Source organism: Dasypus novemcinctus, chromosome 19 (genome assembly GCF_030445035.2).
Source record: "Dasypus novemcinctus isolate mDasNov1 chromosome 19, mDasNov1.1.hap2, whole genome shotgun sequence".
Classification (NCBI taxonomy): Eukaryota; Metazoa; Chordata; class Mammalia; order Cingulata; family Dasypodidae; genus Dasypus; species Dasypus novemcinctus.
The window spans coordinates 19,090,639-19,114,587 of record NC_080691.1 but is presented as its reverse complement, the minus strand read 5'-3'; the positions used below and the strand labels follow the sequence as shown (position 1 = coordinate 19,114,587).

Genomic DNA, 23,949 nt, shown 5'->3' with positions numbered 1-23,949 from the left:
GTTTTTTGGAAATCTCTCTGTTGCATGTACCCCTGTAAGGTCAGGTGGCTGCAAAGACGGGCGACATCTCATTCTCATCTCTTGACCCACCATTGGGAAATGGGTGTTTTCTTTCATCCTGCCAGTGCATGTTACTTTCTAGCAGCTTTTTTCTAGTCCCTTGTTCATGTTCCCTTTACTCAGCTGTCAAGGAGGAAGTCAGAACCACGACTGTTAAAAGCATTCTTCACAATCAGAGTTTCCCTGGAGTTGCTGTTTGGAACTGTTGTCCCTTATTTACAGCAGCCGTTAGCAGCGGTTGCAAGCGAGGCTCTTATGTACATGCTGTCAAGGAGGACATCCAGAATTAACAATGAGTAAGAGTATTATGACCAAAAAGTCATAAAACCTACATTCCCTTTTGTGGAATTAATTATTTGTCTTTTTTATTATGCAGAAAGACTCTTCTTGGGCCAACGTTTGGTTCTCCCATTGAACATATACAGCTGCTCCCAGTGAGAACCACTAGCGAACTGCAGAAACGCTACTTGGTGTTCATGAACAGAGACAAGGTATCCTGCCCCTTTGCGCGTTACCTCTGTAAAATGAGCGCATGTCTTCTGAGCACCAGTCAGGCCCGCATTTTATTAGACTCAAGGACGTTCGGTTTCCTATCCACCCAGTCAATTGTGATGTTGACAATTGCCAGAGATTAGTTAGAATGCCTTTTTGGAGACATTTCTGAGCAGTTACCATGTTTCCTATACCCCAAATGAAGACATATGGCCCAAAGGATTTTTTACTCCAGATTCATACACCTGGTAATCTTTTATAAAGACCTAAAAATTAGTCATGCTTAGTTGTACATTTAATGAATAATCAATAGAGAAGAGCATAAAATGATACATCATAATTATTCTGGAAAATCTTGAACATCTGGCATTGAAGACGTGGAGGAAAACCTCCTCCATGTGCCTGCTGAACCTGTGCAGAGGGGGCCCTCCCTGCTGGAAAATTTGGTGTCTCTTCTAAGGATCAGTGGGTGCAAAAGCCCAGCTCTATGAAACATGGCTCTTGTGCACTAGAATGGTTTCAGACATACAGGTCCCTCCAGTAAACAGATCTGGAGGTGACATGTAAAGATGGGGCACAGTTACCTGAGTCAGAATATCCAATTGCATATTTCTTTCTAGGTCGGACTTCAGATATTACCAGTAGATGGCAACCCACATAAGACCACTGCTATTGTCTGCCACCCGGAGGGGGCAGCTGGGATGACCCTTTCCTATGATGGATGTTACGCCTTCACAGCAGGAGGAGCTGATCGCTCGGTAGTGCAGTGGAAAATTAACTTAAGGTACATGATGGGGCAAGAAGCTTGGCCCCATGAGTTAGGCATACTTGATGTCTATTTGTTCACTTAGCAACAGTGGGCAGGTTTTAATACCTGCTTTATGCCAGGTGCTGTGCTAGGCCTGAGGATACAAGAGAACCAAGATGCAGGCCTTGGCTTCAGGCTGCTCACATATGGGCATGGGAGACAAAGAAATGAACAATGATGATGGAAGGGGACGTTATGATAGAAGCGTGATTTGGGGGCTTTGGGAAAACCAAGGAGGCACATCTCACCAGCTGGGGTAGAGTGGGGGAGGGTGGGCGGGAGCACGGGCGGAAGGGAAGACATCTTAAGAGAGTCAGGACTCTCATTGCCATATTCGTGTAGCATCTGTGCTATTGTTTATCCTATACTTTTCCTAATTGACTCATTTTTTTTTTTACTTAAATTTATTTTAAAAGAAAGCTTTGTAATATTTTGGAAATTATTGGTTTGATGACTGTGTTACATATTTTAAAACACATGAAAGAAAATATGTAACTAGTAACATTTAAAAAGTTCATCTGTGACTAGTACCACTGGAAACTATCTTTCAACTGTAGGAAGTTTCAAAGACTTGGAAGATCTTAGGGATTTGCCAGGTCAAGAAGAAAGAAAGGACGACCCAGATAGAAGAAACAACTCATGCCCAGGCCCAAGACCTGGAACTGCCTGGCGGTGGCTTTGGGAAACAGCAAGCAGCTCAAGGATCTGGGGGAGAAAGTCTTAAAATCCTTTCCTGCGAGCTCTGGGTGGCCCTCCAAGAGTTGCTCCATCAGGTTGGCACTTCAGGAAGAGCACGCAGATAACACGTGGAGAATGGATTTGTAGGAGACGAGGGAGGGAGGTGGCAAAGGGCCCATTGTAGTGACCGAGCGGGGAGAGGGGTGAGAGCGTCTGGGTCAAGGTGGTAGAGTGGATGTGGAGAGCAGAAGGGGGCAAGGCAGACTTAGAAGTGAGGTGAAGAGAACGTGGTTACCACAGGAGAGCCTGCGTTCCCTGCCACTTCTGCGAGGGCGGCCGGACGAGTGGGGCACGGCCTTCCCCTCCCCCGTCTTCCTCTGCCGTCGTGATTTATGATAACGTTCCTTCTACAAATATTTATGAACCACTCCTGGGATTAGGCCCCCGCGAGAGCTCCTGCTGTGAGCAGGTGTCAACATCAAGCAGCTGCCACCACATCCCTTGGTTTACTTAATGCCGGGGACCCTTGTGACATCCATTCCAATGAATTTGCAGACAAAAAGGTTCATTTTGTGTCTCACGGGCCTTGCAGTACTTTCCTAAGGCTGTGACTTCACCTTGGTTCACCCTGGCCCCTGAAAATTCTTTCTCACTCTGTCTTCTCCACATCCACACCAAGTAGAAAGATTTAGCCCGAATCTCTAAAGTGCATTACAGAAATTATGAAAGTATTACTTTGCATGCATGCTTTTAGTATTTTCTTCTCACCCCACATGCCCTCACTTGAGAATCTCTGCCTAAACCTAGCCTGAAAAATTCTGTAGGTGACCATAGAGAGTATATGGACTCTGAGGTCAAATAGACATGACTTTGAATCTGAGTCCTATTCTTTGCTGGCCGTGGGACCACGGACAGATTTCTTAACATCTCTAATCTTTAGATTCCTCATCTGTGAAATGGCCTTTCATAGGATGGACTTTAATACAGACTTTTATAGGATCCTTGTAAGGATCAGGTAGGTTAATATATGTAAAGCACCAGCACAGAGCCGGATTCTCAGTAAATTAATGATTTCCTATCTTCTCTTCTTCCTTATAAAGATATTTGCCTGTGAGATCAGGATCTTATCACCAAAAGAGAGCAGGCACTGGGGCTGTCCTCTCGTCTACCCAAATTCACCTGAGGCCACCAGAGTGATGCAGCAGCCAGCTCCTCTCTTGGCTGTCTTCTCCCAGCCCTTTCTCTGCCTCTGCCTGTCAGACAGTGTCACATTAAGGGACAGTGTAAAAACAGCAAGGAGGCATCTCTCTGATTGCTGGTCCCCAGTAAAAGTTTACGCCATAGCCTCTGACAATTGCACATCTTCTTATGGCAGACATCAGAGCTTCTCCACTTAACCAAAATAGCCAGTTAAGTCCACTTTGGAGCTGCTGGGGTTTCAGAGGGCAGCTGCTGCCCTCACTGGGCCCTCTGCCTTCATCTCAACGAGCAGATCTTAGGGACTGGGGAATTTAGGAGCTGCAGGTGGTCTGTCCTTTTGAAAAGCCCTTCCTGATCATGTCCTCAGATCTCGATACCTTGAGACCTCACCTGTTACCTGGAACCATGGGGGCAAAGACACCTTGGTAGATCTTTTCCATTTTTGTTCTCAGTCATCTTGGGATCTGGAATGGTAGACAGGGAAAAAAAAAAAAGGGGGGGGGCCAGCTTTCCAATAGCTTTCCTGTGCCTGGCCAGAGTCCAGGCTTTGGAGAATTTCAATTTAATTTGTTGTGGGGACAAAGGATCATTATAAACTAATTAGCACTTCATTGCTGCTTCTGGTGTCTTAATATGTTCAGCGCTCACTAACAGAAAGAAATGTTAAAACCCTAAGCGAGTAAACAAAATTCTCTCCTAGATTTACTGATGGTGAATTGTAGGATGAGAAAAAGATGTTAAAATCCCCTCGCATTCCAGTTATTTTAAGCAGTGCCTTCCTGGGCCCCACATGCTCTCGTTGCAGCATATTGACCCTCCCCCCTGGGAGACCCCTCCCTTTCTCCCACAGTCCATTCCACATCCTCTCTCCCTTCTCCCCAGCTTTGCTAGCATGCCGCGCTTTCCCTCCTTATCTGGCATTTGTTTTTAAAATCTCCCATTATTTATTTATGCTCGACCTCACTCCCACCTGTAATCCTGCTGCTCTGCTCAGAGAAAAGAGAGTCAAATCCAACTTCATGCTAGCTGTGTGACCGCAGACAAGTCACTTAACCTCTCTGAGTCTCAGTTACTCCAGCTGTGAGATAGGAATATAATCAGACCTGAGTGCCATTACTACTAATTTCTTCCTCCTCCTCTTCCTCCTCCTCCCGGGAGAGTTCTGGAACATTCACTATGTCACAGTCATAGTGCTCCTTGCTTCTCCAGTTTTATCTCATTTCACAGAAGTAATGTATATATTGCTAGGCACATAGCAGACTTCCAATCAATGTTACTTTTCTTTTGTGCCCTAGTGACCTCTTTTTACTTTTTTTTAAATTTTAGAGAAGTTTTATATTTACAGAAAAATTACACAGGAAGTACAAAGAGTTCCCATATAACCCCCCACACCCACACATAGTTTCCCCTATTATTAATATCTTACATTACTGTAGTACATATGTTACAATTGATGAACCAACACTGAGGTATTGCTCTTGACCGAAGTCTAGAGTTTACATTACAGTTTTACCCTGTGCACTGCATGGTTATGGGCTTTGACAAATGTATAATGTCATGTATCCATCATTACAGCATCTTACACAGCAATTTCACTGCTCTAAAAACGCCCTGTGTTACACCTCTTCATTCCTCTCGCTCCCCTCTGAACCCCTGGCATCCACTCTCTCTATATCAGTGCTGCAAGTTCCTCCATTAACGCAATATAATAACTACAGTAACAAATCTGCTTTGGTCTGTGGTTGCACTCTCCCCTTATGTTTGTTCATTCCTCAGTCTTGAGGGACTTGGGATGATATCTGCTCTGACTGCTTCAGGCTGAGAGGGATCTTAGGTATCATGGGTCAGATGGAAGGAACTGTTCCACTCGCAGTTGTAGACACTTCTTGTTTTTTGGGCAGGGACTTGTCAATCATCATCCAGGGCAGGTCTGAAGAACTGGAAGCAGGAGACAGCTGCAACTCTGCTGGATTTTAGGTTTCAACTGGCACATGAACAATCCTAAGATTTAATTCTCTGAGAAATATATTTAACAGGTATATTAAAAATTATAGGTTCAAATAAAAGTAGAAAAATCATAATTAGGGGAATTATAAATTGTACAACTATGTTGTATTGGAGGAGTAGATTTTCATCTATTCCCAAATAGGGCCCACCAAGGGGGCGTTGATTTCATGAGGATGTATGCCTTGCCTGTAGTGTCTGGACGTCCCTAGAACCCTTAGGAACACTTTTTTTTTTTAGATTTATTTTTTTATTTTTATTTATTTCTCTCCCCTTCCCCCCCCCCACCCATTGTCTGTTCTCTGTGTCCATTTGCTACATGTTCTTATTTGTCCACTTCTGTTGTTGTCAGCGGCATGGGAATCTGTGTCTCTTTGTTGTTGCGTCATTCTTGCTGCGTCAGTTCTCCGTGTGTGCGGTGCCACTCCTGGGCAGGCTGCACTTTCTTTTGTGCTGGGTGGCTCTCCTTATGGGGCGCACTCTTTGCACGTGGGGCTCTCCTACGCGGGGGACACCCCTGCGTGGCACAGCACTCCTTGCGCGCATCAGCACTGCACATGGGCCAGCTCCACACGGGTCAAGGAGGCCTGGGGTTTGAACTGCAGACCTCCCATGTGGTAGATGGACACCCTAACCACTGGGCCAAGTCCGCTTCCCCTTAGGGGCACTTTTGTTTGAGACTTTGTTTACTATGAAAGTTTGTGAAATATGCCTGAGACCTGCATAAGTGTAACCTCTAAAATGGCCTCCTGACTCACTTTGAAATCTCTTAGCCATAAAAACGTGGTTTCATTGAATATTTCCCCCTTTGGATAAAGGTCTTTTTACTTTTTTTAAAAAGATTTATTTATTTATTTATTTTCCTCTCCCTCTACCCCTCCCCCCAGTTGTTTGCTCTCTGTGTCCATTCTCTGTGTGTTCTTCTGTAACTGCTTCTATCCTTATCAGTGGCACCAGTAATCTGTGTTTCTTTTTGTTGCGTCATCTTGTGTCAGCTCTTCGTGTGTGCAGAGCCATTCTTGGGCAGGCTGCACTTTCTTTCATGCTGGGCAGCTCTCCTTACAGGGTGCACTCCTTGTGCATGGGGCTCCCCTGTACGGGGGACACCCCTATGTGGCATGGCCAGCTCTGCACGGGTCAAGGAGGCCTGGGATTTAAACCGCAGACCTCCCATGTGGTAGGCAGATGCCCTATCCATTAGGCCAAGTCCACTTCCCAAGGTCTTTTTCCAAATGCATCATTGATTAATGCTTGCTAATAATCCCTCAGTGCCAGGGAGGCTCATCCCCAGAAGTCATGTCCCATGTTGAGGGGAAGGTAGTGAGTTTATTTGCAGAGTTTGGTTTAGAGAGAGACCACATTTGAGTAACAAGGAAGTTTTCAGGAGGTAACTCTTAGGCATTAATTCTACTTAGGCTTAATTTCATCTTTACAGGAATAAGGTTCATAAATACAAGCATTAAGATCAAGGACTTGGTATATTCTAGAAACTTTTGTCATCTTATTTGAGAAAGTAGCAAGACTTCCCCAGAATAAAAGTTTAATATTTTGTTAGTTACTATATAGGCCTCTGTTGAGAAAACATATCTATGAGAACAAGAATACATTTACATTTCACAGATGTAAGCTTTTGGTGCATTTTTCCTCATATACCACCCCCCTATCAACACCCTATACTAGTGACATCCAGTGATATATTTTTAAAAATTACAAGTATTAGAAACCCAGCACAGGCAAAAAGGAGAATTTATGAGGTCGCTGAGATCTTATGTAACCACACTGCACGTGCAGTGGCCCTCAGTATTTGGGCTCCGCTGGGCTCTGCTCTGGGCTCCTCTGTGGGCTCCTGTGGGCTCTGTTATGAGCTCCACTCGGCTCTGTTATGGGTTCTGCTCTGGGCTCCACTGTGGGCCCCTCTGGGCTCCATTGGGCAGTTATGAGCTCTGTTATGGACTTTACTGGGCTCTGCTAGACTCTGCTCTAGGATCTGCTGCATCTGCTGGGCTCTGCTCTGGGATCTGCTGCAGAACATAGCTCTGAGCAGGGGAGCCTGAGCCCTGGGCTCATCCCAGAGAATCAGGAGCCCTTGTGATCCTTCCCCTCAGGTTCGTAGTCATGATGGGCTCTTTTGTGTCATATCTGGCCTTTGCTTGGTCTTGCTCCAGAACTATATGGCTAAAGGTGGATTCAGCACCCATGGAGCCACTGGGGTGGAGCCTGGGCCTGGCCTGGAGGCCGCAGAGAGGCAGACCTCTCAGCCAGACCCCTGTCTCCATGGCCTGATAACACAGCCAAGAAGCCGGGGCCTTGCTGGAGAGAGACCTCTGGCCTCCCTGGGCCCAAGCCCACTGAGAGAACACACCAGGCTCCCATAGCCCTGACCCAGCTGACAAGAAGACTGAGGACAGTCTTGGGGCTAACTCTTTGTAAGGGGGTGTAGGCGCCCCATAACTAATAGTTCAATGGGAATAATATTCACAACCACTTTTTTACTGAGACTTTTCTACAGGCCAGACACTGTGCTATATGCTTTCTATGCGTTGTCTGATTTCACCCTCACAACTGTCCTGTGAGTTTGGTAGTATTGCTTCCCTCACTGGAGAGGTTAGGAAACTGGCTCAGGGGGATTAAAATGGCCTACTCAGGTGATGGAATAAGCAGTGGTGATGGGATTCAGATATTCAGATCAGGTCTTTCTGATTCTACCCCGCACTTCAACATTCTTTTTTTTTTTCTTTTGAGAGAAAAATATATGCCCTGTTAGCCATATTCATTTTTCACAAGAGAGTTCTTTATGCTATGCAGTCCCATCTTTCATTTTTTAACTTTCCTTCTAGTGATATACATGACCTTAGACTTTCCCTTTTAACCATTATCATACTCATACGTTAGTGCTGCTAATTACAAACACTATGATGTGCTTTCACCATTCCTATTCATTTCTTTTTCTTTTTTTTTTTTAAGATTTATTTTTATTTATTTTTCTCCCCTTCCTCCCCCCCCAGTTGTCTGTTCTCTGTGTCCATTTGCTGCGTGTTCTTGTTTTTGTCCACTTCTGGTGTTGTCAGCGGCACGGGAATCTGTGTTTCTTTTTGTTGTGTCATCTTGCTGTGTCAGCTGTCCGTGTGTGCGACGCCATTCCTGGGCAGGCTGCACTTTCTTTCGCGCTGGGTGGCTCTCCTTACGGGGTGCACTCCTTGTGCGTGGGGCTCCCCTACGCGGGGGACACCCCTGCATGGCAGGGCACTCCTTGCACGCATCAGCACTGTGCATGGGCCAGCTCCACACGGGTCAAGGAGGCCCAGGGTTTGAACTGCGGACCTACCATGTAGTAGATGGAAGCCCTATTCACTGGGCCAAGTGCGCTTCCCCTATTTGTTTCTGAACATTTATAAACAACCTCATTCTATTTTCTAGTGACTTAAATTCTAGCTGTTAACTCCATGAGTTTCAACAAACATTCTTTACAGGGGAAAAATAAGGGGCATCATGTCAAATTCTTGAGGTCCGTTAACATATATATTTAATCCTCAAAACAACCCCATGAGGCAGGTTCCATAATTATTCCCATTTTACAGATGAGGAAACCGAGGCCTGGGGAGTTTAAGTTACTTGCCCATGAGCATACGACTTGCAAATGTCAGAGCCCAGGCTGAAATGCATGTCTGTTTGACGCCAGATCCTGGATGCTTAACCACTTGCCTACTGTGGTCTACTGCTAAAGTGTGTGTTAATATCCCGATCAAGAGGTTAATCACCTGATTAGCAGAAATCCATTTAGTGGATTAGTATAATGATTTCACATTATTAGTATTTTGCCTGAGGCAAAGTTGGTCACATATATCAGTAGGTTTTCTAACCATTCAAATGGCCTATTTTTTGGAAAAATGTGACCCTATGCTGGAGAGCAGAGGGTTATTTTTACCTGACTGGCAAGGGTCCCTTGTGGTCTCTGGGTGTTGAAGGAAGTAATTAGTGTTGGCAGTCCACCTGCCCAAGATCCCGTTCTTTTGGCTCTGGTCATAGGCAGATCTAAAGTTACAGGCAAAGCTGCTCTCCTTGGGAGAGTTGTGGTCCCAGCATAGAGGAGCCCGCCCTCCCTCCCCTAGGAGAGATGAATTCCCCAAAGATGACAGACAAATTGCCAAGCACCTGGCCTGACATCAGTGAGGGAATATCACATAATTAAAGCGGGTGCCCTGTACCACTGGGTTCCACACTTGAAATTGCATTTTCTGTTCTCGGCTTCATTTTGGACGGATTTTTCTTAACAAGTTTACAGACACCCTAATTGCATCTCCCCCCTAATACCCTTCCGCGGAGCTCGGCTCCGTGGCAGGCGAGCCTCTGAACCGCGTTCTCGCATGAGCGCTTTCTAATAGTGATGTTTCTGTTATTGTTCCAGCGCCCTGGAGGCAGCAGTTTCTCTCGGGGGTGAAGACTTGACCCCGTTCTATGGTCTGGTGACTGGTGGCAGGGAAGGAAAATTCTACAGGGTAATTGTCCTCAGAGTAAACACTTCCTGGTAACATCTCGTTAAGTTTTTTAAACAAATGTGCCCAGGGTTCACCCTCTTGCTTTTTTTCCAAAGCTCCTTTTCCCACTGAGCTCCAGATGTACTTTCTAGCAAATGCCCTTGAAGTCTTGATGCTTCAGACTTCAGCCAGAATGTGTGTTGTGTTTCCATTTTGTTTTACGTAGGAGCTGGAAGACTATTTTTACTATTCCCAGCTCCGCAGTCAAGGTATCGATACGATGGAGACCAGAGAGGTGTCGGAACACATATGCCTGTCAGAACTGCCGTTTGTCATGAGAGCAATTGGCTTTTACCCATCTGAAGAGAAGGTAGGAAGAAAGAAAACAAGAACGGCTATGGGATGTGTTCGTTATTAGAAATGACCCCTGGGAACAATAATTATAGGTCAGAGTAAAGATTGAACATTATCCTTACATAAATACAGCAGAAGAAGGTTCTAGGCATTATAGAGGTACCCCTGAGAAACTAATTGTGAAGGAGCATGCTATTCCTAAAAGACGAATTCCTTGCAAAGTTTGATGTCGGTAAGAGCATGGGAGTTAAGATCATGGGATTTGGAATCCTACCAGGGTTCCAGTGCCAGCCCTGGCCTCACTGGGCGAGGACCAGCCTTGTGGGTTCAAGGAGGCGATGCCTGAGAAGCACTTGACACAGCGCCCAGTGCACAGTAAGAGCTCAAGAAATGGGAGTTGTTGTTGTTGTCATCACTGAATGGTTGCTGCTCTTGTAGCACCTGGGAGGTGGATGTCCTCTCTGGGCTATGGAACTGCCACTCCTCATGTCCAGGAAAACCCTCCCCCAGCTGCTCGGAGCTGCAAACGGGCCGGAAACATGCCAGGAAAACTGTTCCTCATATAAACGATTGCCTAAATGCAATGTAGTGGTTTTTTTTCTCTCTGACCTTGAAATGTAATACATTGTCATTGTAGAAATTTTGGAAAAGATATGCAAATATCAAGAAGAAAATAATTATTTAGTATTCGACCATCCAAAATGAGCAGTTGTTAATACTTTCCTAGATTTTTAATATATACCCACTGGGGTATATATTAAATATATACATATATACACATATACACAGATGCATGTAAAATTTTTAAAAACTAATTGGGACAATAGTTTATTCTGTATTTTTGACTAACATTGTACTATAAGAATTTTCCATTTTATTAAAAATTCTCGGGGGGCAGATGTAGCTCAGTGGTTGAGCGCCTGCTCCCACTTATGAGGTCCTGGGTTCAATCCCCAGTACCTCCTAAAAAATTATCTGAAAATATGATTTTAAAGGATGTATCTTAGTTCCATAGCTTTTTCTGCTTTCAAAATAGAACTATAAAGAAGGAAGTAAAAACTACTCAGATGATCGCTACTAATATTTTAGTGTTTTTTTTCCTTATTGTTTTACATATGGGTTTATCCGTATTTTTTTAAACAAAGAATTAGTGTGTGATTTTGAAGGCTGCAAATTTTGTATTTTACCACTCCCCGGTTGTTGGGCATTTAGGGATTATCTGATGTATTGGTCTATCAGAGACACAGCTGTGATGACTATTTCCAGGCATGTTTTTTGCATACTTCTCTGGTATTTTCCTGGATCACATTTCTAGAAAGACAATTCCTGAGTCAGAGAATATGAAATGTAAAGCCCTACTGCCAAACTGCTTCCCCAAAATGTTGCTGTTTTCCTGCCCACCATCGGGTGTATACAGAGATTGAAACCCAACTAAGACTCCACGATCACGTTAAGTGGCTGGGAACATTTTAAGGTTATAAGCTGTGGTCACCAGTCCTTTCTCTTGGCGTCTGTTGCCTACCCAGAGTTACCTGTTTTTGCATACTCCAGGCAGAACCAGAAGGGGAATTTTATTCTCCAAATGGTATCTGGAGTAATGAGCTATCGGACTCTGATAAAACTGTGCTGGGTCTTGAACGAGTGCCTTTAAAAACACCAGGGACTCTTTTAAGCTCCTCAAAGGTCTTTTGACCAAATGTATGTTTTATACACATGCATAGCCAGAAACATCAGCCACTGCTGAAAACATTTGTGTAGCCATGTAGAAGACTGCAAGTTTCCAAAGCATGTTCTTGTGAACATTGGCTCCCAAACTGGCAAGCTGCATCAGAATTTCCTGGAGCACTTATTTTTGAAAATCAGATGCCTGAGCCCCATCCCTGATGTAACTGACCAGAACCCCCAATAAAGGGCCTGGGAGTCTGCGTTCTTTCTTCTACCAGAGATGTTCTTCTGTGCGCTAGATTGTGAACTCCTGCCTTAGAACACTGGCTGTTTGTGGAAGGACGGAGTCAATAAAACTGAACAGGATAATTAGCTGGGAATCTTTTGGTTGTAAGGGACAGAAACCCAAATCAAACTGGCTTGGTAGAAAACGGCATTCTTTGGTTCACAGAACTCCAAGTTCAGAGGTAGGGATAATGTCCAGTATAACTTAGTGCTGGAAGCATCCTTCTCTCTGGGCCCCACTCTCCTTGGTGTTGCCTTCTTCTCATTCGGGACCGTCCCCCAGTCTGCAGTCAGTCAGGTCGGCCCAGCAAACCACTACCCACGAGGACTCTGAGCAGGGAGGAGTGGTTTCCAAAAGAAAGTCTGCACAGGCCAAAAAACAAAACAAAACGAAAAAGCTCACTACTCTGAGGCTTTGAAAGGCATTACTCTGAGGCATTAGGAATCTCGCAGAGAGTTTACAATGTGCAGTGTAGCATTCCCCACACTTGATTGATTTTGGAGAACTTTTCTCATGAACCCACTTTAGAAATGCTGCCTTAGACATCTTACTCAGTTTCCATGTCCACCGCATATTGCCATCGTTATTTTACCTGTGGTTCTTCTCTCTCTTTTCTTTTAAGATTTATTTATTTCTCTCCCCTTCCCCCGCCATTGTCTGTGCTCTGTGTCCATTCGCTGTATGTTCTTCTGTGTCTATTCGCTGTGTATTCCTCTGTGTCTGTCTGTCTTCTCATTAGGCAGCTCTGGGGACTGATCCTGGGACCTTCTGGAGTGGAGAGAGGCAGTCATTCTCTTGCGCCACCCAGCTCCTGTTCCGCTACTTCTCTTATTGTCTCTCCTCTGTGTCTCTTGTTGCATCATCTTGCTGCAGTAGCTCTCTGTGTCAGCCAGCGCTCCTGAGCTGGGGGACACTCCCATGCAGGGCTGCATTCCTGCGCAGGGTGGCACTCCACGTGGGCCAGCTTGCCTTCACCAGGAGGCCCTGGGCATCAAGCCCTGGACCTCCTAAATGGTAAACAGGATCCCAACTGCTTGAGCCACATCTGTTTCCCTTTCTCTCTCTCTCTCTCTTTTAAATTTATTTCTCTCCCCTTCCCAACCCCCCCCCCCCCGGTTGTCTGTTCTCTGTGTCCATTTGCTGCGTGTTCTTCTTTGTCCGCTTCTGTTGTTGTCAGGGCACCGGGAATCTGTGTTTCTTTTGTTGCGTCATCTTGCTGCGTCAGCTCTCTGTGTGTACAACGCCATCTTGGGCAGGCTGCACTTTCTTTCGCACTGGGCGGCTCTCTTCACCAGGCTCACTCCTTGCGCATGGGGCTCCCCTACGCGGGGGACTCCCCTGCGTGGCAGGGCACTCCTTGCATGCATCCGCACTGCGCATGGGCCAGCTCCACACGGGTCAGGAGGCCCGGGGTTTGAACCGTGGACCTCGCATGTGATAGGCGGACGCCCTATCCATTGGGCCAAGTCCACTTCCCCTTTCTCTCTTTTTTTAACCAAACAGTTTTTCTAAACCAATACCCATGTTTTCTGATCGCTTGCATAACATCTACCACTTCAGTTTTGTTGAAATGAAAAAGCACATGGGAGTAGAAGGTGCAGTGGAATTGGGCTGACTTTGGGCCATTCCGAGCCAGTTATGTGTGCTGCAGTCTGAGTTCCTGTTTCCTCACCTTTACGACCAGGCCGGAAAAGCCTCTGCCTCCCAGGGTTGTGCTGAGGGCCGAGGACCAAGGGGTGGGGGGCGCCCAGCATGGCGCCACGCTGAGTCGATTGACGTTTCATAAACGGGAGCTCTTCTCCTTCCTTCATCTCTCCTGTCAAACTGATGCCCTCTTTGTAAGAGGCTGATGGGATGGCTCTTCTTACTTTTAACTTTTTATTGTGGAAAATTCCAAACATACACAAAAGTAGGGAAAATAGTCTAATGAACTCCCAGGTACCCCTCAGCCAGGGTCAAGTGATGAAGCTGTGCTATATTCACACCCCTGCGAGCGTCTCCCCGCCCCCTGGGTTATTTTGACGCAAGTTCCAGCCATGGTCACTTCATAGGGAGGCCTTTTGAGCCAAGGCACCCTTCCTGGGTGACACTGCATGGAGAGGGCCTCCTGCACAGTGCCGTAGGGTGCACTCACTACTGGTGGGTGTCCGAGGTTCACACGTGTAGGAAAATCACCCACCTGTCCCCGTGGGCCATTGGTATCACGTTTCCTCCCTGGTGGTTTGAGTGGCTGGTCAGGGCCTGGGTTTACAGTGCCTCTGACCTCCCGCCAGCTAGATGAGGCCTCCGTTACCCATTTTAAACCTGAGGACAATAATAGGACCTACTTCCTGGAGTTATTGTGAAGGTGAAATGAGACGATCCATTTAGTACATGGCATATGGTAAATATTTGAAAACTCATCCAGTATTATTGTTTTTAACATGTCCTTGCATCTGGATGTATAATTATAAATGTCCTTTTCGTAAATCTTTCTCTGACCTCAGGGGTCTTTGTCCATAATACCCTTTCTAAAATCTTTTTTAAAAAGTATCATTTTCTTGATTTAGCCGATAAAGACCCTTCCATAAATGGCTGAATACTGATGACAGTATTCTCATTCCGGATTCTTGATTTTAAACCCTGGGCCCACAAAAATGCACCTATTCTGAAAGTCCTGCTTTGTTGAAAAGGAAATTCTGAAAGCTTAGCCCTTGGGACCATTACCTCCTGCCATACCAGGTGCTAAAGAGAGGAGGCAGGTATGGCATAGCCAGTCTTTTTCTGCTCCTTTAAAGGTAGAGAAGTTAAATTGCAGGTATACTCATTTATCACTTCATTGGCAAGAAATAATAAAGCTTACCAACCAACTGTTAGAATCTTACTGATGAATAAAAAGTACCCAGGTAAAGTGATAGTCTGTGTAGCAGTTTGGTATGGTTCATGAATTCCAAAAATAGATATTGGATTATGTTTATAAACTGGTCTGTACCTGGATGTGATTAAATTATGATTAGGGCTTTGACTGATTGCCACATCAGTTAAGGTGTTGAGTCCCCATCAAGGGACCTTGTTACAGTCTTCAACAAATGTTATGAAAGTGGCACTGACAATATTTATAAACATAAAAGCAAAAAGAAATGAAAGTGGTGGTGGTTAGGTTTTCATTGGCTGTTGTATTCTCCTCCACCACTACCAAGTGGAGTTTCGGTGCCTCTACCAACGTCTTTATAGATCACTTGGACTCCAGGGCTTTTAATCCATTAAAAAAAAATACATTTACTCTTTGGAGACATCTTCTGAATGCCCTGTAATCCAGATGTACATTGTTTTAGTTAGCCAAAGGGGTGCTGATGCAAAATACCAGAAATCAGTTGGCTTTTATAAATGGTATTTATTTGGGGTAGGAGCTTACAGATATCAGGCCATAAAGCATCAGTTACTTCCCTCACCAAAGTCTTCTTCCACATGTTGGAGCAAGATGGCTGCCGACATCTGCCAGCGTCAGGCTTCCTGGGTTCCTTTCTTCCCAGAGCTGGCTTCTCTTTCCTCTGTGTGCTTTACTTCTTGGGGCTCCAGCTTAAGACTTCAGCATCCAACTCCAACATCAAAACTCCAACATCAAAATCCCCTAACTCTGTCCTTTGCCATGCCTTTTGGCACAAAGGTTTACATAATTACTTTATCAAGTAAACTTATAAATCCAATATAATCTAGTATGTCTAAAGGAGAAGATCAGTTTACAAACATAATCCAATATTTCTTTTAGGAAGTCATCAGTAATATCAAACTGCTACATGCACAACTTTATTAGTCCATGCACAAACTTTCTTAGTCAATGAGTTAGTTTATATCTGAGGCTGAGGGGAAGAACTTTCTGATCTTTTGTTTTTGTGTCAGATTTATAGCAATTTCAATACAAATGTTCCTAGGGCTTTGAAACTTTAAAAACCAGGCTCTGCTATGGTTAATGAGATATTTCCTACTAAGATGTAGCAGTTTCTCCTCTGCCCCCAGAACCTGCGTGAAGAAGTATGCCCAGCTAATATAATGTTTTAACAGTTGGTTTCATAAAAGACTCAGGTGGAGATTCAAACTAGCCCCCCAAAGACTATGTATTACTTCTGTTTTTCCTTACATCATTGTCACTGCTTTGGGGATTTGAATCTAGTCAGTGCAGTTAGCTGAAGCCAAATTATACAGGAATATTACTGTCTCTAAAGAATTCCTCACTGCTCCACCTTTTGCAGACCCCCGTGCTCTGAGACAGAACATAGCCGAAGTGGTCAGGGCTGACACAAGCTGACCGTCTCAGGGTTGCCCTCAGGAATCTTCATTTTTTAATGAAAACTTTACAGTATAATGGTATAGAAGGAACCTTAACTTAGGTTTCATAGTTTCTGGAGATGATTTTGCCTACACCGAGGCTCATCTTTTATCTTTGCAATCTGTGTCTTCCTTGGGGACATTGGAGTATTTTGTTGGGGCAGTGCCTAATTTGTGTTCCTGGACACTTGCGGTTATACTCTCTTTAGCTCACGGAGTGTGTTCTAATCTTGACAGGTTTTGCAGTGAGCTAACCTTGTGGCGACTAGTCAGTCCTATAAAGGCTAATGCTGGCAGAGTGTGTGCCCAGCACGTGCCCACGTTAGTGGATACTCAGCAAATGGTTGAATGAGTGAATGAATGATTCTAATGACTGCAGAGACAAGGGGGAAAAATAATGACACCATTATTTGTTATTTGATCTTAGAGTAATCAGCACTAACCCTGAAGCTTTTGGTGTGTTCCGGGGCTTTCTGAGTGTTTAGAGAGGAAATAAGCAATCAGTTAACTTTTCTTTTTTTAAGATTTTTTTTTTTTAATTTCTCTCCTCTTCTCCACTCCCCTCCCCCCGCCGTCCCAGTTGTCTGTTCTCTGTGTCCATTTGCTGCATGTTCTTCTCTTTGTCCGCTTCTATTGCTGTCAGCGGCACGGGACTCTGTGTTTCTGTTGCGTCATCTTGCTGAGTCAGCTCTCTGCGTGTGCGGTGCCATTCCTGGGCAGGCTGCACGTTCTTTCGCGCTGGGAGGCTCTCCTTACGGGGCGCACTCCTTGTGTGTGGGGCTCCCCTACGCGGGGGACACCCCTGTGTGGCAGGGCACTCCTTGCATGCATCAGCACTGCACATGGGCCAGCTCCACACGGGTCAAGGATGCCCAGGGTTTGAACCACAGACCTCCCATATGGTAGGCAGATGCCCTATCCACTGGGCCAAGTCCGCTTCCCAAGTTAACTTTTTAAGTGCATGTCTTTGGACCCAGCAAATCTCCTTTTAGGAGGGTATCCTACAGAAAAACTCACACAAGTGTACATATGGAAGGGACAGTTATTGTAGCATAATTTTTAATGTGAAAAATTAAAGCAGTCCTAATATCTATCATTAGCAGATGGGATGAATAAAACAAGGCACATCTAGACTTAGTAGGCATGAAAAAGTGCGATTAACCTCTGTTTAGTGTACAGGATTTGTTGTTAAAGGGAAAAAGTCAAGTTGTAAAACAGTATTAAAGTATGATCTAATTTTTTATAACTATGTATATAATTATAAATATATACAAGTATTTGTATATGCCTAGCAAAACTCAGAAGGAGCACGATCCAAATTCTTAACAGCACTGATTTCTGGGGGTTGAGATTTGTGAGAATGTTTACTTTCTACACACAACCCAGATGTCAGCTGGAGACTCCTGTAGCAACTGGAGCCCATCCCCGGTCCTTGGCCAGTGGGAGTTTTGTGGCAACCCCTGGGGCCCCCATTTGTGCATTGCAAACTCGGTCCACAGGACCTGCCTTCTGACCCAAAACAGCCCTTCCTCGCTGTCCAGGAAAACATGAAGCCCACTCACAGAAGATGGGGGTAGATGCTCTAGAAAATCTGGGCATGACAAGACAGGGTCACACATGACCATATTCACACAGTTTACTTAAAACTTCTCAAGACGTTCTTCCCAGTCTTGATCACCCTCACCGCTGGCCTTCATCCCATTCAGCACCCCGTGGCTCCTCCCCCTGCTTCCTGGAGCGCCCCAGAAATGCTATATTCTTCTCTCTCCATTAGCCATAGCCGTTTGGCTCGTCTTACCTTCCGTTTCCGAATTTGTAATGTAAGCCCGTCTAGGGGCTCTAAATATGAAAGAACTTTCCACTTTAGTGGCATCCACCTCCCTAGATGACAGTTGTGGTTATAAATGAAGTAGGGGGGCGCTTATAATACATTTCTGTATATTTAATTTTTCTTAACCTAAAACTGTAGCTTTTGTATTCGGAACAAAAGCCAGAAAGATAAACAAATAATCCCCCCAAAGCTCTGTTGGCTAAAATTCACGGCTAAAATGCAGTCCCAGCTGGGAGGGAGGGACTGCGGCCAAGTGGTCCAGCCCCTGTAATGAGAAGAAATTTGAGCCAAGGATCATGGGCACAACTTCTGCTCTGATAAAGACCCCGTGGGATTTTGGAAATTTGCACTTTGAAAAGAGGTCCTCAGTATGTTGGGGTTCACGCTGAACCGTAAATATCAGGAGGTGCTTCCATCCTGAATGTTAGAGAAGCGACGCACTGTTCTAGGGGAGCACTGCCTCGTTAATGGGGAGGGGGGAGTGGGTAGGCCCTTAAGCCGGTAAGCAGTGAGCTTCCCTGCAAGGAAATTAGGGCAAGACAGACATTTCAGCTTTTCACATTTTGAGCCTTTAAAGAAATGCTGGAATGCCATGCAGTCTCTAAAAAAGAGTGATAATACTATAACAATAACAAATAGCTCCTCTCTTTTGAGCTCTCACTAAGTGCCAAGTACTGTGCTAAATCCCTTGGGCCCTTTTGTCCTCACAGTAGCTCTGTGAGAAAAATGCTTTTCGCATCTCCATTTTGCAGATAGGTAAGGTGAGGCTTAGCGAGATGAAGCCCACTCAAAGTCACTCAGCTACCCAGGGCAGTGCCAGGGTGTGACCCAAGCTGGCTGAGTCCATACTCCATGTTTTATCTAGAAATGTCCTTAAGTACAAATGAGGAAGGAAATCCCGAAAGTCACAACATCAAACCCTAGTTATTAGTGAGGTATGGGAGAATTACAGGGCATTTTAGACTTCTCTCTCCATTGTTTTAAGATTTCACAAGCAGGTATTAATCTTTATCATTTTTATGATTATATAAAGGTAGATCTAATGTTCTTAGCACTGAAATTTCACTTACTTGTCTTTGCCATGGCTTTGCCTCCATATTATTTCTCTTCTCTTTTTTTTCTTGAGATATAATTCACATACCACACAATTCAACAGCTTTTAATATATTCGCAGATATGTACAACCATCACCACTGTCTAAAGGACATTTTCATCACCTGGAAAAGAAACTGCATACCCATTAGCAGTCACCACCCCATTCCTTTTTCCCCCCAGCCCCTGGCAACCACCAATCTGCTCTCTGTTTCTATGGATTTGCCTATTCTGGACATTTCATAGAAATGCATTCATACAGTATGAGGCCTTTTGTCTCTAGCTTCTTTCACTTAGCATCATGTTTCTAAGGCTTATCCATATTGTAGCATGTATCGGTAATTCATTCCTTTTATATAAGTGAATAATACTCCTTTGCATGGCTGTGCCACATTTCGTTTATCTGTTCATTCACTGACAAACATTTGAGTCATTTCTACTTTTTTACTAATGAGAATAATGCTGCTGTGAACACTGGAGTACAAGTTTTTGTGTGACCATGTTTTCCATTCTCTTGGGTATATACCTAAAAGAGAAATTGTTGGTATGTTTATTCTATTTTTAACTTTTGAGGAACTCCCAGCCTGTTTTCTATCCATATTATTTCTTGGCTTGAACCAGCATTTATCTGATGCTTCTGAATATACTCACTGGGGAAATTTAGGACTTCAGAGAGCTATGGACCCTTATCTAACAAATCCTCACTTGTGGATTTGAGGCAAGTTGAAGGACTCGTCACTCAGAGAAGACTGCCATTTCAAGATCTTGAAAAAGACTTCTGGTCAGCCATGATGGCAGCATAAAATATTCCAGGATGTCATTCCATACCGAATCATAATCTTTGAGCAACTGGCAAGGACTGGCAGAGCCATCTCCCTCAAAACTCTGGAGAACGGGTCAAATGTTGCAGTAACTGGGCAAGTGCTGAATCAAGACTCAAGGCTTTAAAGATGGTAGGAGAAGCTCATGGTCCCCTTGCTGGCTCCCCCCCTCCCCTCCCCAGAGCAGTGTGGAGTCAGCCAGTGCTCCCATTGGGGGTGCCTGGCCCTGTTCCAGAGGGACCCTATGCATCTCCTGGGGAGCCTACATGTCAGTGCCAGTCCAGCAGGTGGCAACCTGAGAGCCGGGACCAGGACCCTTGTCTCTGGCTCACTGTCCCAGAACCTGTCCTGCAGTCCCTCAGTTGAGCTTGCATATTCTCTGATATTTTCTTTGTAGTTACCATGGGCCTTAAATTTAATACCCTAAATCTATGAAGAATCTTGTTTGCTTTGGTGCCAACTTAACTTCAAGAGTACGCAGAAGCCGTGTTCTTATCCCCCTCCACACGCTCACCTTTATGTGGTTCTCACAAACAAATTACGTGCGTCTACACTATGAGTCCAAAACCACTGCTTTCTTGTTACATTTATGCCTTTTAGACCCGGTAGGAAGTAAAAAGTGGAGTTGCAAACCAAAAATGGAATAGTATTGGCATTTATGTGTACTCATGTCATTACGTCCACCTACCACATGGGAGGTCCAAGGTTCAAACCCAGGGCCTCCTTGACCCGTGTGGTGAAGCTGGCCCACATGCAGTTCTGATGCGCGCAAGGAGTGCTGTGCCATATAGGGGTGTCCCCTGCATAGGGGAGCCCCACACACAAGCAGTGAACCCCGTAAGGAGAGCTGCCCCGCACAAAAAAAGTGCAGCCTGCCCAGGAATGGCGCCACACACACGGAGAGCTGACACAGCAAGATGACACAACAAAAAGAGACACAGATTCTGGGTGCCACTGACAAGAATACAAGCGTACACAGACGAACACACAGCGAATGGACACAGAAAGCAGACAAAAGGAGTCGGGGGAAGAGGAGAGAAATAAATAAAAAATAAATCTTAAAAAAAAAAAAAAGAAAGCACAAATAATAAAACACTGGATAGCAGAGTGGGAAAACCTATTAGCTTTAATTTTCATTTTAGGTAAAGAGCAGCACCCCGAGAAGAATCAAACAATTAGTAATACTTGTGTATACTAAGAAATAATATACATAGGAAAAGTAGTGATTGTACTGACTTTATTATTTTTGCTAAGTCATTTTATCTTCCTCACATTCAATGCAAAGAAATGAAACTTAATATGAAGAAAAATATGTCCTCATTATTCACAATAAAAAGGGCCTGCTTCACCCTGAAGGCCTGGGAGGGTTATACACTATGGATCACTTAATGGCTTAAGCACACCAATGTACCAGTTTGATTTTGATCCACTGCAGAGAATCTCTTTTTTTTTAAAGATTTGTTTTTTATTTCTCTCCCCTTCCCTGTCCACATCCCACCCCTATCCCCTACCCCATTTGTCTGCTCTCTGTGTCCATTCACTGTGTGTTCTTGTGTGTCCGCTTGTATTCTTGTCAGCAGCACCAGGAATCTCTGTTGCTTTTTTTATTGCATCATCTTGCTGTGTCAGCTCTCTGTGTGTGCAGCACCACTACTGGGCAGGCTGCACTTTTTTCCTGCTGGAGGCTCTCCTTATGGGGCACACTGCTTGCACGTGGGGCTCCCCTATGCGGGGAACACCCCTGCGTGGCACGGCACTCCTCGCGCGCATCAGCACTGAGCGTGGGCCAGCTCATCACAGGAGTCAGGGGGCCCTGGGTTTGAACCCTGGACCTCCCATGTGGTAGGCGGATGCTCTATCTGTTGAGCCAAATCCGCTTCCCTGGAGAGAATCTTATGCATACTTGGTACCTGAACTAACTCCATGGAAGCTGACATATGCTGAACCATTTTTGTAGTGTGCCCGTATCTCACTAAAGAAAGAAATAAAACAGTCTGTCCAGAAATTATATCTATAGGTTCTTTCTTAGTATAAAGAGTCCTTTCTTGAGTACGTGGATGCAAGTATTTTTGTAGTCTGAAGATTGCTGTATTGATACTGTGTCTGGCATAATGAAGATAAGGTATGTATTGAATCCACTGTCAGATTAAGAAACCGTCAGTTCTTCCAACAGTGGAGAAAGATTCTTTTCTAGGCTGACAGTTAGTCCTGGGTTGGCATTGCTGCTGGCTATGAAACTCACCACCAAAGGTAAACAATTAAATCTAACGACCTAGTAGTTGTTACACTAACAGATAGTACTGTTGTTTTTAGAAGTACAAGTTTGCTCCCTTAGTCTGTTGCAAGGGCAAAAGTACATAAGAAACCAGGCATAAAAGCATGCTCCAGGGCATTATCATTTGCCACTTTAGTAACAGGTACTCCACCTCTGTCTGATACAATAATAGTGTGAAGCCTTCAACACTTGGCAGTTTTTTATACAGGATTATTTTAGATCATCCACCATGGTGAGCCCATTTCTTCTGCAGGCTCAATTTCCACCCCTGGACTTTGGGTTTTCCTTGCTGTCAGTTTAGGAACAGCTTCAAAGACAGATTCTTCTACAGGCCTCTGTCACATCTTTCTTTTTTTTTTTTATCCCCCCCTTGCGGCTTTTTTTGTGTGTGCTGTCTGCTCTCTGTGTCCATTCACTGTGTGTTCTTCTGTGTCTGTATTTTATCCACCCTCCCCCCTTGCAGCTTGCTTGCTGCCTACTCTCTGTGTCCATTTGCTGCTCGCTCTTCTACATTTTTTTATTTGTCTCCCTTTTTGTTGCGTCACCTTGCTGAGTCGGCTCTCCGTGGCGCTTGCGGGCCGGGCAGCCCTCGGCAGCATGTCCAGGAGAGCCTGCTGTCACAAGGCCTCCCATATGGTAGATGGGAGCCCAACTGATTGAGCCACAGCCGCTTCCCTCTCCTTAATTTTTGAAAGGCAGTTTTGCCAGATACAGAATGTTTGTTGACAGATTTTTCAGCACTTTAAATATGTCTTTCCACTGCTTTCTTGCTGCCATGGTTTCTGATGAAAAATTGGTACTTAATCTGTTGAGACTCCCTTGTATGTGACACATTGCTTCTCTCTTGTGGCCTTCAGAATTCTCTAACTTTGACAATTGACAGTTTGATTTTTGTGGGTCTATTTGAGTTTATCCTATTTGGAGTTCATTAAGTGTCTCAGATATGCATATTCATGCCTTTCATTAAAATTGGGAAATTTTCAGCCATTATTTCCTTGAATATTCTCTCTGCCCCTTTCTCTCTTTTTCTTCTCTTTTTGGGACTCCCAAATACATATATTGGTGCACTTGTTGCTGTCCCACAGGTTCCTCAAGCTCTATTCACTCTTCATTTTTTCTTCTTTCTGCTCCTCAGACTGTATAATTTCCATTGTCTTATCTTTAAGGTCACTGATTCTTTCTTCTGCCAGCTCCAGTATTCTCTTGAACCCCTCTAAGGAATTTCTAATTTCTGCTACAGTGGTCTTCAGCTCTGTTTTGTTCCTTTTCATAAATTCCATCTCTATATGGAGATTCTCTTTGTGTTCATCTGTCACTTTCTTGATTTCCTTTAGTTGTTTTTCCATGTTTCCTTTAGCTCTCTGAGCATGTCTGGGCTCTTTTTGTTGTTGTTGTTGTTTTGATATTTATTTTAATTATTTTTTTATTTTTATTTTCTTCTTTATTCTTTGGAATCATTTTTTTTTAAATCTTTGTCAGGTGTGTCCCAGGTCTGGTCTTCCTCATTGCTGGTTTCTATTGCTTTAATGTTTTCCTTTGCTTAGGCCATCAGTTCCTGTTTCTTTGTATGTTTCTTTAACCTTTTGTTGAAATCTGGGCATTG

The 23,949-nt window shown here is 44.5% G+C and overlaps 1 protein-coding gene across 10 annotated transcripts in view; it reads left to right on the top strand.

Annotated features, from left to right (window-relative positions):
* Positions 1-23,949, top strand: part of CFAP251 (cilia and flagella associated protein 251) — a 91,653-nt gene that overhangs the window by 51,996 nt on the left and 15,708 nt on the right. For 7 of the 10 annotated variants that reach the window (XR_009181794.2, XR_009181793.2, XM_058281336.2 and 4 more), the window contains 4 exons: positions 437-551; positions 1,173-1,336; positions 9,648-9,738; positions 9,944-10,087. Coding sequence is in view for 6 of the 10 variants with exons in the window: in XM_058281336.2 (XP_058137319.1) it covers positions 437-551; positions 1,173-1,336; positions 9,648-9,738; positions 9,944-10,087 (514 nt within the window). In the remaining 4 variants the exon portion in view is untranslated. Of the gene's footprint in view, positions 1-436; positions 552-1,172; positions 1,337-1,917; positions 2,134-9,647; positions 9,739-9,943; positions 10,088-23,949 lie in introns of those variants that run through there. The other 3 variants (XR_009181795.2, XM_058281337.2, XR_009181796.2) reach the window with 2 other exon arrangements.